The sequence below is a fragment of the Pseudophryne corroboree genome, chromosome 5 (genome assembly GCF_028390025.1).
Source record: "Pseudophryne corroboree isolate aPseCor3 chromosome 5, aPseCor3.hap2, whole genome shotgun sequence".
In the NCBI taxonomy this organism is placed as follows: domain Eukaryota; kingdom Metazoa; phylum Chordata; class Amphibia; order Anura; family Myobatrachidae; genus Pseudophryne; species Pseudophryne corroboree.
The window spans coordinates 107524749-107539272 of NC_086448.1; the positions used below are offsets into that span (position 1 = coordinate 107524749).

Genomic DNA, 14524 nt, shown 5'->3' on the forward strand with positions numbered 1-14524 from the left:
GGCGGCCGCTCCTGCGCAGGTGGTCCCTTCGGACCCTCCCCGTTTCGGCGAGATGGTGCATTGCGCCAACACGGCAGTTACAAGGGGAGTTCGCAAGCGCATGCGGGAAAAGATCCGCAAGGGGAAGTATGTGGACATATTCACCCTTACGGAGGAAATGCGGCAGGGTTTTGAGGCAGCCAAGAAACCGGGCGGTATGGGGGAAAGTGCGTTTCGCAATTTCCACCAGTGGCTGCGTGGGTTTTTGGTGTTCATGGCTTGTTACACGGAATCCCGTCCCTCGGAGTATGCCAACTTGGTGAAATATTTGTTTTTAGTACACGATATGTACTTAAAATCCAAAGGGTCTGCGTGGCGGGATTACGACGAGAAGTTTCGTCGCAATCAGGATGGCAACCCCATCCTGCCCGCGGGTTTTAAGGACGTTGAGGTGTGGTTGGAGGTCACACAACAGGTCAAACCCACCCCAGACGTCACGGCCAAGAAGCCCGGGGCGTCCGGGGTGGCGGCTTCCCGATTGACGGGGAAAGGGAAGTGTTTCGCCTACAACGACGGTAAATGCGTCAAAGGAACGAGCTGTCGTTTTCGCCACTCATGTAGGTTGTGCGGATCCAATCACCCGGCCAAGGAATGCACCGCGGCAACAGGCAGTAAGCCTGCCACTTCCACCGAGGCCGGTGGAATTGGCAAGTAAGGCCTTCTCCCCGATTATAGTTTCCGAGTTGCTGCGCTGGCTTGCGTTATATCCCGATCGGACGGCCGCATCGTTTCTCTCGGAGGGTTTTCAGCAGGGTTTTCGCTTGCCAATTCCGGATTCGGTGTATGTGGTTGCACGCCAGAATTTGAGATCGGCTCGTGAATTCCCGCAGGAGATCCGGCGGAAGGTCGACGGGGAGATTGAGCTGGGGCGCATGGCTGGGCCCTACGCCTTTTCCCCGTTGCCCTCCTTGTGCATTTCCCCAATAGGGGTGGTGCCCAAGAAGGCCATAGGCAAGTTTCGTTTGATACAGCACTTGTCTCACCCGCCGGGGGTGTCAGTCAACGACGCTATCCCGGAAGCCCAGTGCAGAGTTCGATATCAGTCGTTTGACGACGCGCTGCGCTTAGTGCGGGATGATGGTCCGGGGAGTCTGTTGGCAAAATTGGACGTGGAGTCAGCCTTTCGCCTACTCCCGCTGCACCCAGATTCCTTGCGGTTTCTGGGTTTCAAAATAGGGGGCGAATTCTACGTCGATCGGTGTCTCCCCATGGGTTGTTCTGTCTCCTGCGCCTACTTTGAGTGTTTTAGCACATTTTTACACTGGTGCGTCCAGACCGCCTCCGGGCAACCGGGGGTGGCTCACTACCTGGATGATTTTCTTTTTGTAGGACCCGGGGACAGTTCGGTCTGTGGGGACATTCTCTCGGTGGCCAGGTCGTTATTCGGCGCTTTAGGGGTACCTGTTGCACAGGATAAGTGCGAGGGTCCTTGCACTTGTCTTAGCTATTTAGGTATCGAGATCGACACGGTAGGGGGGTGCTGTCGCTTGCCCGAGGATAAGGTGCGGAAGCTATTGGGTTTGATTACAGACTGTTTAGGGAAACGCAGGGTTCGGCTTAAGCAGGTGCAGTCCTTGCTTGGCTCTCTCAATTTTGCGTGTCGGATTATCCCCATGGGTAGGATTTTCTGTCGCAAACTTGAGCGGGCCACAGCGGGGACGGTTCGACAGAATCACTCCGTTTACCTGTCCCGCGAGATCAAGGATGATTTGCGGATTTGGGTCTCGTTCCTGGTGTCCTTCAACAGGGAAGTGTTGTGGCCCGCTCCTTGTTGTTCCAGTGAGCAGCTGCAGTTGTTCACGGATGCTTCAGGCAGTCGTGGTTTCGGAGCGTTCTTTGCTGGCGCGTGGTGCGCGGCGGCCTGGCCGGCATCTTGGGTAACGCGTGGGTTTACCAAGAACCTGCTGCTGCTGGAATTGTTCCCAATTTTAGTGGCGCTTGAGTTATGGGCCGGACGGTTCGCAAATAGGGACATTTTGTTTCTTTGCGACAACCTAGGGGTAGTGCATGCGATTAATAATCAGCGTTCCTCATCTCCGCAGGCCCTGCGATTGCTAAGGCATTTAGTGCTAGTTTGTTTACAGCGTAATATTAATTTTAGGGCTCGCCACGTTCCCGGAGTTGACAATGGAATTGCGGATGCATTGTCCCGGTTCCAGTTTGACAAATTCAGGACGTTGGTTCCGGGAGCGGAGGCGGAGGGGTTACAGTGCCCACCTTCTGTCTGGCAGATGGTCGAAGCGGTTTAACGGCGTTGGCCAGGTGTGCACTGGCTCCCTCCACGCTACGTGCGTACGATGCTGCATGGCGGGATTGGTCAGCCTTTCAGAGTAGGTACGGGGTAGCAGGTGAGTCCTCGGCCGACGCCCTGTTGACCTTTGTTTGGGAGCATTACCAAAACGGTAGGTCAAAAGCGGCCATGGCTACTGCCCTTGCGGGCATCGCCTTTCACTCGCGACTCCACGGGACAACGGACCCCACGGGGTCGTTTGTCCTTTCCAGAGCGCTGAAAGGTTGGGCTAGGTTGCACCCGGCGCCTGCGGATTCACGTAGGCCTATAACGTTGCAGCTGCTAGCGGACTTGCTGCAGGTGCTACCTCGGATTGCGTCCTCGGAATTTGAGGTGGCTTTGTTTAGTAGCGCGTATGCCCTGGCCTTTTTCGGGGCTTTTCGGGTGAGCGAGCTAGTGGCGAGCAGCAAGGCGTCCCGGGAATCGGGTCTGCTCTACGAGAATGTGCGCTTGCAGGAGGGCCTGTTGCTCTGTAGGATTGTGCGATCCAAGACAGATCAAACAGGTCGGGGTCGCTGGTTGTCCTTAGAGGCTCAGGAGGGTATGGGCGTTTGCCCGCTGCGGCTGACGCAAGAGTACGTGCGGTTAAGACCTCCGGGGGGCAACCAGTTGCTAGTACACGCGCAGTCGGACCCTCTGACAAAGTTTCAGTTTTCATCTGTGTTCAAGAAATGTTTAACGGCGTTGGGCTTGCAGGAGGCGGACTTCGGTACTCATTCCTTTCGGATTGGGGCGGCTACCCATGCGGCGGCCTCTGGTTCATCACCAGCGGCTATTCGGGAGTTGGGTCGCTGGAAGTCGGCCTCCTATAAGTCCTATGTCCGTATAGATAAGATATAAGTGCGCCTGTTGCGCTAACCCAAAAACGTGTTTACTCGTCGGTTTTTGAACGCTTACCGTTCAGGAATCGAGGGTGTGAAGCGAATTTTTAAAATTTTTCCTCCGAGGGGGCCTAATTTCAATTGGCTGTTCTACCAAGGTCCACGGGAGGTTTTTTGAGTTTTCTCCTTCACTTGGGTTTAATTGGTTTACGTTGTGTTTCAGTTACAGATTATGTGCATAATCTGACATTAGGATATTTTCTTTTACAGCTGTCATCAATTTTGGAGACCACATATGGATGGTTGGTCATTCATACGTTTTTTGGGCGGAGAAACATCCCATGGCGTCTAGGGCGAATGAGATTTTTGGGTCCAGGCAGTTTAGATGGCTAGGTGTTAGGGGCATGTTATGGGGTGATCTGTTGCGCGTCCTTTTTGCACGGGAGCGCTGCTGGGGTCGCCCCAGTTGTATTATCATTCATCTGGGTGGTAATGATCTGGGCCGAGTTAAAGGCATAGACTTGATTTTGTCTATAAAGGCGGATGTAGTGGCAATACGTTGTCACTGGCCTGGGGTATGCATTGTCTGGTCGGAAATGGTGCCCCGTTTCCATTGGCGTGGTGCGGTGCGTTTCTCGGCGCTGGAGAAAGCACGCAAAAAGGTGAACTCGACGGTGTCTCTGTTTGTCAAGGCCATAGGCGGAGTGGCAATTAAGCATCCTCTGCTGGTGCTGCGGAACAGACAGTTCTATAGAGACGATGGGGTTCACCTTTCCCCGGAAGGAGTGCAGTTTTTTCTGGAAGATATTTTCGGTCTTTTTCGGTAGAGCTAGTTTGTTTCTGGTTGGTTAAGTTTCTGTTTGCGGATGGCGGTGGCGGTTTGGTAAACCTTGGTGGCGGGAAATCGCTGCCAACCAGCTGTCACACAGGCATAAGTGGTCATTGTGGGGCTCCCTCTTTAAATGGACGGCAGGTGTGTCCTTTTCTTGCGGTTGGACATTTAGACGTTCCCCTGCGGGAACCGAACGTTTGCCAGAGAAAGAGGGGTAAGGCCAGCACAATGCGGGTTATGCGGGAAGGAGGCGGGGTATGTGTACTCCCCTCCTTGGTTTGGTGGTTTCCATCTAGGTGACGGGTGCTGGTGGTTTGGCAGCGGTTTTCTGTTTTTGCCATCCTCCAAACTAGAGTTAATTATATATTCAATTTCAATTCTAATCCGGCCTCAATTATTAGTTTAAAGAGTTGGTCAGCGATTAATAAACATCGTCTGACCTTTAACTCCAGCTACTGTGTCCGTGTCTTTATTTCAGTGTGTGGTGTGGTTTTATTTAGTGATAAGCTAGCTTAAATACAAGGTTTATGTAATCACAATAAAGTTATGAGCGGCTTAGATAAGCTGAAGGCTGCATAAGCCTGAGGCAATATAAGCGATCAACTTTTTGTGATTGGTTGTTAAATGACTAAGCAGTTGCTAGGCAGATCAGTTTTCCCATTTGGGTTTTTTCCTATTGGATTAGAGGGTTGTGCATCAAGATGGAGAGGAGGGTCTTAGTTTAGTATATAAGGGGTGGCCATTTTGCCAGACTTCCTCTTGCCATTCAGTTTTGCCCGCCCGCCCTCCCAGAATGCGGATAGGTTTTGTTTTGCTGTGGGCTATTGAAAGCCAGATTGGCGGGAAATCGCTGCCAACCAGCTGTCACACAGGCATAAGTGGTCATTGTGGGGCTCCCTCTTTAAATGGACGGCAGGTGTGTCCTTTTCTTGCGGTTGGACATTTAGACGTTCCCCTGCGGGAACCGAACGTTTGCCAGAGAAAGAGGGGTAAGGCCAGCACAATGCGGGTTATGCGGGAAGGAGGCGGGGTATGTGTACTCCCCTCCTTGGTTTGGTGGTTTCCATCTAGGTGACGGGTGCTGGTGGTTTGGCAGCGGTTTTCTGTTTTTGCCATCCTCCAAACTAGAGTTAATTATATATTCAATTTCAATTCTAATCCGGCCTCAATTATTAGTTTAAAGAGTTGGTCAGCGATTAATAAACATTGTCTGACCTTTAACTCCAGCTACTGTGTCCGTGTCTTTATTTCAGTGTGTGGTGTGGTTTTATTTAGTGATAAGCTAGCTTAAATACAAGGTTTATGTAATCACAATAAAGTTATGAGCGGCTTATAAGAATTTACTTACCGATAATTCTATTTCTCGTAGTCCGTAGTGGATGCTGGGCGCCCATCCCAAGTGCGGATTGTCTGCAATACTTGTACATAGTTATTGTTACAAAAATCGGGTTATTATTGTTGTGAGCCATCTTTTCAGAGGCTCCGCTGTTATCATGCTGTTAACTGGGTTCAGATCACAGGTTGTACAGTGTGATTGGTGTGGCTGGTGTGAGTCTTACCCGGGATTCAAAATCCTTCCTTATTGTGTACGCTCGTCCGGGCACAGTATCCTAACTGAGGCTTGGAGGAGGGTCATAGGGGGAGGAGCCAGTGCACACCACCTGATCCTAAAGCTTTTACTTTTGTGCCCTGTCTCCTGCGGAGCCGCTAATCCCCATGGTCCTGACGGAGTCCCCAGCATCCACTACGGACTACGAGAAATAGAATTATCGGTAAGTAAATTCTTATTTTTACTTACCGGTAAATCTATTTCTCGTAGTCCGTAGAGGATGCTGGGCGCCCGTCCCAAGTGCGGACTACTTCTGCAAGACTTGTATATAGTTATTGCTTACATAAGGGTTATGTTATAGTTGATCGGGTTTGAACCGAGGCTATGTTATTGTTCATACTGTTAACTGGGTAGTTTATCACAAGTTATACGGTGTGATTGGTGTGGCTGGTATGAATCTTGCCCTTAGGTTTACAAAAATCCTTTCCTCGTACTGTTCATCTCCTCTGGGCACAGTTTCTCTAACTGAGGTCTGGAGGAGGGACATAGAGGGAGGAGCCAGTGCACACCCATAATCCAAAGCTTTCTTAAAGTGCCCTATCTCCTGCGGAGCCCGTCTATTCCCAATGGTCCTTACGGAGTCCCCAGCATCCTCTACGGACTACGAGAAATAGATTTACCGGTAAGTAAAATCTTATTTTTTCAAACCCAGCTTGTAACATGGCAGTTAGGAGATGATTGGCTGGTGTGTTATCACCATCCCCTTTTTCCCTTCACCAGGCTTAATAAATCTACCCCTCAGTTACTACTGAATAGTGTAGTATTAGGTGTCATAAATTTCTAGAGTACCTGGCATTTAAGATAACTTCTTGCTTATTTTTTATGATGATACGCTATTGATTATACACCCAGCCAAAGGTTCATTAACTCTTTTTATTCAACCAGCTTTCTTGGTAGTAAAATGTATAAATCTAAAATTAAATAGAGAATACAAATTTGGAGATAGTTTTACTATGTAAGCAGCCAAGCTTCAAATACAAATCCAGCCTTTGGCATGTACTGGTATTTAATGAAGGAAGGCATAGAGAACGTGGGGCAATTACACACATACAGTACTAGTTACCAGCCCATCCAAATGATGGAACAAAATAAAGTAATGCCAGCAAAACGTTTTAGCTATATGTATATATATATATATGTATCAAACAAACATCTGAGGGTGCTTACATGTATGGTACTGTTTCGATAATATTACTACATCAGTTTAAAACAAAACAATTTTCAATTACATAGAATAAAATTTATTCATAAAAGTACAGAATAAAACATAGTACGTCTTTGTGATTTTACAGAGGACGTCTTCGGATATATCTGGTTTTACATTCAGTTTTTAGTGCATTTCTTTGTTGAAACATACGATACAGAAGTAGAACAATAGGTTGACCTCGATCTATTGTGATCTATCGTGAGTGGGAGCGAGTAATGAGTGTGGATAAGAGACGCAGATCTTATGAGGAGCTAAGAGGTCAGGTTGGGAGATATTTTGAGATAGGCGAAGTGATGTACGTTGGTGTAGTTTGGTTAATGGCCTTGTGTGTGAGTAAAAGTATTTTATATTGAATGCGGTAGAATACAGGTAACCAATGGAGGGGCTGACAGAGTGGATCTGCAGACGATAAAAGTCTAGCGAGGAAGATTAGCCTCGCCACTGCATTCAGAATGGATTGTAGTGGTGAGAGTCTCGTTTTGGGAAGACCAGTTAGGAGACTATTGCAATAATCAAAGCGGGAGATAATGAGAGCGTGGATTAGAGTTTTAGCAGTGTCTTGTGTAATGTATGGTCGTATTTTGGATATGTTTTTTACATGCATGTAACATGATCTTGAGACAGAATGAATGTGGGGAACAAAGGACAGATCATAGTCAAGGATGACACCTAGGCAACGAGCTTGTGGGGTAGGGTAGATAGTCGAGATTTCAACAGTTATAGAGATATCCGGTTGGTACCTACTATTGGCCGGTGGAAATATAATTAACTCTGTCTTTGAAATATTATGTTTGAGGTGGCGAGATGTCATCCAGGATGAAATGGCAGAAAGGCATTCAGTGACATGGTCCAGTACAGATAGGGGGAGGATAGGTAGATTTGAGTATCATCTGCGTACAGATGATACTGAAATCCAAAAGAGCTGATTAGTTTACCAAGAGATGAGGTATAGATAGAGAAAAGCAGAGGACCCAAGACTGAGCCTTGCGGTACTCCAACTGAAAGAGGTAGCGAAGAGGAGGTAGATTCAGAGAAGCGAACACTAAAGGAGCGATTAGATAAGTAGGATAGGAACCAAGAATGGGCTGTGTCTTTATGACCTAGGGATTGTAGTTTTTGCATGAGAAGAGAGTGGTCAACAGTGTCAAAGGCAGCAGATAGATCTAGAAGAATAAGTAGTGAGTAATGGCCTTTAGACTTCATAGTGACCAAATCATTAACCACTTTAGTCAGTGCTGTCTCTGTGGAGTGTTGGGAAAGGAAGACTGACTGAAGTGGGTCCAATAAATTGTGTGAGTTAAGAAAGTGTGTGAGTCGAGTGTAGGCAAGTCTCTCAAGTAGCTTAGAGAGACAAGGAAGCTGAGAGATAGTGCGGTAGTTTGAGAGAGAGGGTCAAAATTTTAATTTTTTTTCAAAATTAGGGTAATCACTGCATGCTTGAAGAGTGAAGGAAAAATACCAGTAGAGAGAGAGATTACAGATGTTAGTTAAGGTAGGGATGAGCACCAGAGACAGAGCTTTACTTATTTGTGAGGGTAAAGGATCAAGAGGAGTGGTAGTAGAGAAGCAGGATGAGAAGAGTGATGATGCTTCATCTTCATTTGTGGGATCAAATGAAGAGAGAGTGCCGGAGGGTTCAGGTAAAGAACTGAGCAGGTCACTGGCTGCCGAAGAGCATACCATTTCATCTCGGATCTTATCAATCTTCTCCTTGAAGTAGGAAGCAAGATCTTGTGCCATGATAGTGGCTGGCGGGGTAAGTGAGGAAGGATTCTGAAATGATTTAAATGTGTTAAAGAGTCGTTTGGGGTTAAAGGCTTGAGCAGAGATAAGAGTTTGGAAATATGTTTGTTTGGCAGTGTCCAGGGCATTTCTATAAGAGTGGTAGACAGTCTTATATGTGAGGAAGTCACTTGAAATACGAGATTTACGCCACTGACATTCAAGTTTACGTGTGAGTTTTTGTTGCTGTCTTGTTAATTTAGAGTGCCATAGTTGACATCTTGGCCTACGTAAAGTGTGATGGGTAGCTAGAGCCACTTCATCAAGGGCTAGTTCTAGAGTCTCATTCAGGTGTGATACATCCATCCTAGGAGAGGTTAATGCAGAAATATTTGAAAGCAGTTTTTGGAGTGAGATAGAAAGTTCTTAAAGATTAATTGTGCTAATATTTCTGCGGGTATGAGTAGGATTGGAGGACTTCAGCAACACAGAGTTTGAATTAACGGAGGAGAGCATGCAGGTGATAAAGTTGTGATCTGAGTCGGTGAAAGGAGTGTTAGTGAGTTCAGAAACGGAGCATAGTCTGGTGAATACTAGATCAAGGCAGTGGCCCTCCCGATGAGTAGAGGAGTCAGTCCATTGGGAGAGGCAGAGAAAAGAGGTTAGAGAGAGTAGTTTGGAGGTGTGAGAAGCAGATTTTGGACAATAAATAGCAGTATTGAAATCACCCATGATGATGGTGGAGATGTCAGAGGACAGGAAGTGAGGGAGCCAGGCAGAAAAATCTTCCAGAAATTGTTTGGGATGCCCAGGTGGGTGATAGCTGCAACACGCAGAGAGAAAGGAGAGTAAACCCTGATGGAATGTACTTCAAATGATGTAAATGTGAGTGATGGAACCTGTGGTAGAACAGTGTATGCGAAAGATTGGGAAAGTAATAGCCAACTCCACCTCCTTTATAGTTACCAGGCCTGGAGGTGTGTGTAAAGTGGAGACCACCATGTGACAGTGTTGCAGGGGAGGCTGTGTCTGATTGTGTGAGCCAGGTTTCTGGTATAGCCAGCAGATTGAAGTTGTTAGATATGAAAAGGTCATGGATTGATGTTAATTTGTTACAAACAGGCGTGCATTCCATAAGGCACATTTTAGTGATCTGGAAGGTGATGGAAAACATGTGATGTTTATGAGGTTAGCTGGATTTCTATGTTGTTGTGAATCAGGTGACTGTGAGTGATGCAAGTGGTTGGGTCCTGGATTTGGTGAAATACACTAGCTATCAGAAGCAGAAGAGAGAGATAAATGTAAGTGTTAGAGGTTTGTGAAAGAAGCTTATTGTGGTGAGAGGTTGTAGATGTTATTGTCAATGAGTATAGGGAAGTAAAAAGCGCATGAGTGTTAATAAGAGGGAGTGACTAATTGAGAGGGCAACATGTACAGAGGTATGTGTTGCTGGGAGACTGAATGATGCAATTGCCTTTATGAATATTCCATGAAGAGCAATGGCGAAAATTAATTTGTGGTACATAGTTTGTTTAGGATTAAACAAGCGTTATCTAGGCTGAGAGTGTAAGGTTTCACTTGTTAGAGTTAAACGTTCAGGTGCCTATTTACTGGTGTCGGTCAGCTGTATGTTAACTGAGCATGACAGAGCAAAATGACAAACAGGTATGTACAGTCGCATGCAAATCACAATGTAACTTAGAGGTCATGAGGATTATAGTTGGAAAGACATATACATATGCTTAAATGCACACATGATTTTGATTGAGGATGAAAGGAAGGGTGGTTGTTTTGTTGCAATGTTGGTTGGGTGTTTCCGTCTGTTTTCATCCTGCTTAAGTCCTGGGTAAGTCTATATTGTAATATTTTCTTAACCCTTCTAAAACAACCCTGTTCAGCCAGGCTGCTGTTCAGCCGAGCATATTTCCTTATTCATGGTAAGTAACACCCCACGCCCAGTTACAGAGCATGCCATAAAACGCAACTAAAACAAACACTGAGATAGGAGTTTACCAACTATTTCGAAGTTTAAATAAAGTATCATCCTAGAATACAATATAGCTTATGATATAAAAATTGACAGTGTAGATTACCTAATATAATAAAAATATCACTGCAGCATGTATATTCTAAGTATACCCAAACTCCAAATGATGAGTGTAGATTACCTAATATAATAAAAATATCACTGCAGCATGTATGTTCTAAGTATACCCAAACTCCAAATGATGAGTGTAGAGTACCTGCAGGGAAGGAGAGCAATCGTCACATTGGTCCAGCACAGCTCTTCAATATATGGCAAAGATACAGCCACTATGCAAGTCCTGGGTAAGTCTACATTGTAATATTTTCTTGTCCCTTTTAAAACAACCCTGTTCAGACAGGCTGCTGTTCAGCCTAGCATCCTTCCATATATTTATGTATGTATATGTATATATATATATATATATATATATATATACACACACACACACACTGCTCAAAAAAATAAAGGGAACACTAAAATAACACATCCTAGATCTGAATGAATGAAATATTCTTATTAAATACTTTGTTCTTTACATAGTTGAATGTGCTGACAACAAAATCACACAAAAATTATCAATGGAAATCAAATTTATTAACCCATGGAGGTCTGGATTTGGAGTCACACTCAAAATTAAAGTGGAAAAACACACTACAGGCTGATCCAACTTTGATGTAACGTCCTTAAAACAAGTCAAAATGAGGCTCAGTAGTGTGTGTGGCCTCCACATGCCTGTATGACCTCCCTACAACGCCTGGGCATGCTCCTGATGAGGTGGCAGATGGTCTCCTGAGGGATCTCCTCCCAGACCTGGACTAAAGCATCCGCCAACTCCTGGACAGTCTGTGGTGCAACGTGACGTTGGTGGATGGAGCGAGACATGATGTCCCAGATGTGCTCAATTGGATTCAGGTCTGGGGAACGGGCGGGCCAGTCCATAGCATCAATGCCTTCGTCTTGCAGGAACTGCTGACATACTCCAGCCACATGAGGTCTAGCATTGTCTTGCATTAGGAGGAACCTAGGGCCAACCGCACCAGCATATGGTCTCACAAGGGGTCTGAGGATCTCATCTCGGTACCTAATGGCAGTCAGGCTACCTCTGGCGAGCACATGGAGGGCTGTGCGGCCCCCCAAAGAAATTCCACCCCACACCATTACTGACCCACTGTCAAACCGGTCATGCTGGAGGATGTTGCAGGCAGCAGAACGTTCTCCTTGGCGTCTCCAGACTCTGTCACGTCTGTCACATGTGCTCAGTGAGAACCTGCTTTCATCTGTGAAGAGCACAGGGCGCCAGTGGCGAATTTGCCAATCTTGGTGTTCTCTGGCAAATGCCAAACGTCCTGCATGGTGTTGGGCTGTAAGCACAGCCCCCACCTGTGGACGTTGGGCCCTCATACCACCCTCATGGAGTCCGTTTCTGATCGTTTGAGTAGACACATGCACATTTGTGGCTTGCTGGAGGTCATTTTGCAGGGCTCTGGCAGTGTACCTCCTGTTCCTCCTTGCACAAAGGCGGAGGTAGTGGTCCTGCTGCTGGGTTGTTGCCCTCTTACGGCCTCCTCCACGTCTCCTGATGTACTGGCCTGTCTCCTGGTAGCGCCTCCATGCTCTGGACACTACGCTGACAGACACAGCAAACCTTCTTGCCACAGCTCGCATTGATGTGCCATCCTGGATGAGCTGCACTACCTGAGCCACTTGTGTGGGTTGTAGACTCCGTCTCATGCTACCACTAGAGTGAAAGCACTGCCAGCTTTCAAAAGTGACCAAAACATCAGTCAGGAAGCATAGGAGCTGAGAAGTGGTCTGTGGTCACCACCTGCAGAACAACTCCTTTATTGGGGGTGTCTTGCTAATTGCCTATAATTTCCACCTGTTGTCTATTTGCACAACAGCATGTGAAATTGATTGTCAATCAGTGTTGCTTCCTAAGTGGACAGTTTGATTTCACAGAAGTGTGATTGACTTGGAGTTACATTGTGTTGTTTAAGTGTTCCCTTTGTTTTTTTGAGCAGTGTATATTGGTTCTAGTTTTATCTTTGTATTAATGATTGGGATATTTAGCTATTTACAATTGTGATCCATGGGAGTGTTATTAAAATATGTGTGGCAAAGAGGCCACGGTGCCACAGTTGAAAGCCGATACTCACCACCTGGTAACCTGGGTGTAATGTGTTTAGCAGGTCTGGTCCGGGTTTTGCAGCCTGCTGAGGTCAACAGTCAACTAATCAGCAGCACCTGTGGGTTTGTCTTAAACCTCTGCTGGGAGCAGAGTTCTGGGCTTCTGATGCTGGGCAAGTTGGCCAGGCGATAGGCTGGGTGGTGGTTAATGTCAGGGTGACGGGACTAAGAGTGGTCGTTTAAACTGATGTAGTTTGCTGTGACTAAAGATGTTAACTCACTTCTCTGTTTGCTAATACCTTTGCTGTGAGGTGGTTATTGGTGAATAAAACCTACTCCTTTATCCATATCTGCTGGACGCGGTTCTTTCAAGTTGTCACACATGCAAAAAACAATGATACATACCACCATATGTCCCAATTTAGGTTTGGCTTTTGAAACTGGTGTGTATTAGTGCGAATGGCATTGAATGGGTGTTTGGAGGGGTGAGGAGGAGATTTTGGTGCAACCTATTCTTCAGAAGTGCTAAGCACAGCCCTGCAAGTATGGCCACTCCTCCAGAGAGATGTGGCCACACCTCCTTCTATTGTCTGTATTGATTCAGGAACTGTAAAGTTGGGAGATATGCATGATGCGCTGTAAACAATGGAAACCAAGCAGATACTAGCTTTTAGAAACCTGGTGCAGACAGACTAATGAAAGCCAAAATCTAATTGGTGAGTTTCTGTGGTTTCCAGCATGTGTTTAACTTACAAAATATTACTCAATAAACCTTAATGTATAATGGATTCATGTTACAAAAGGGCTGAAAAATGTAATAACAAAATATAATTTTTTTTCCAGCTGCTAAATGTGACTTTGAGTCTAGTAGTTGTGGCTGGTATGAGAGACACTATGCTGATGCGTTTGACTGGGTTAGGCAGTCATGGAGCGGCCTATCACCTGCATACCGCTCCCAAGCCCCGCCTCAAGATCATTCCACAAATACCTCTGAAGGTAATGTCTTATCTGTAAACGCTGGTGAAGTAGAGCTGATATTGGGTTGCTGTGTGTTATCCAAATTTCACATTTCCCGGAAATATGTATAAGTAATATTTTTGAAACAGGAGAAAATGTAAGTTGCTAAATTTTGTCAGGCTCAAACTTTACATGAAGCTAATCATCAGTAGATTACAGAAAGGTAAAATTAAGTTATGTTTTTATTATTTTAGGAGGAAATCTACCTTTGAACATATACTGTATGCTAACTTTTTTAAACCCCCTCCTGGTGCGGCCCGGGGACAATCCCCTCTTGTAGGCAGGGGGTGTGGTGCTGCATTTTCATCAGCATGACCACGCCCCTACTGTTTAAAGCCCCGGTTAGCAGCCTTTTACAGCAAGGATAGGGATTCATGTTATCATGGACCCCCCAGGTTATTCAAAAGCATGCTTTGCAGAATTTTACAGCAGGGGACGGGGTTAAGGTGACAAGATTCAAATGTGAGCCCCACATAGGATTCTCTTCTTTTCTTGCCTTCTGGCAGTTCTGTTTTCATTCTAGAGTGCTTATTATTCGACTACTGGGAGAAATACCAACCATTTTATACTGTACGTATCTGTGACCAGATCTATATAGTTATTTGTTGGTTTATATATTAAATTTTCAGGTGATTTTTTTTGTCTTGTGTGGGATTATGCCCTTCTTCGGAAAGGCAGGAATTACTAATAATGAATAGAAAATAATATTGGCTGATACTAATAGTGCTTCATTTGGCTTATATCACAATCACAGCAATGTATGTTACAGACTGCTGTTTGTTAATTAGCCAGGGTACAAAGAACTTTTGGGGCCCAGGACTGACAAAATAGAGA

The 14524-nt window shown here is 45.8% G+C and overlaps 1 protein-coding gene across 1 annotated transcript in view; it reads left to right on the plus strand.

Annotated features, from left to right (window-relative positions):
* MALRD1 (MAM and LDL receptor class A domain containing 1) overlaps positions 1–14524 on the plus strand; it is a 1363691-nt gene that overhangs the window by 292988 nt on the left and 1056179 nt on the right. Inside the window, exon 13 of the mRNA XM_063925153.1 lies at positions 13517–13669. Coding sequence (XP_063781223.1) covers positions 13517–13669 — 153 coding nt within the window. The remainder of the gene's footprint in view (positions 1–13516; positions 13670–14524) is intronic.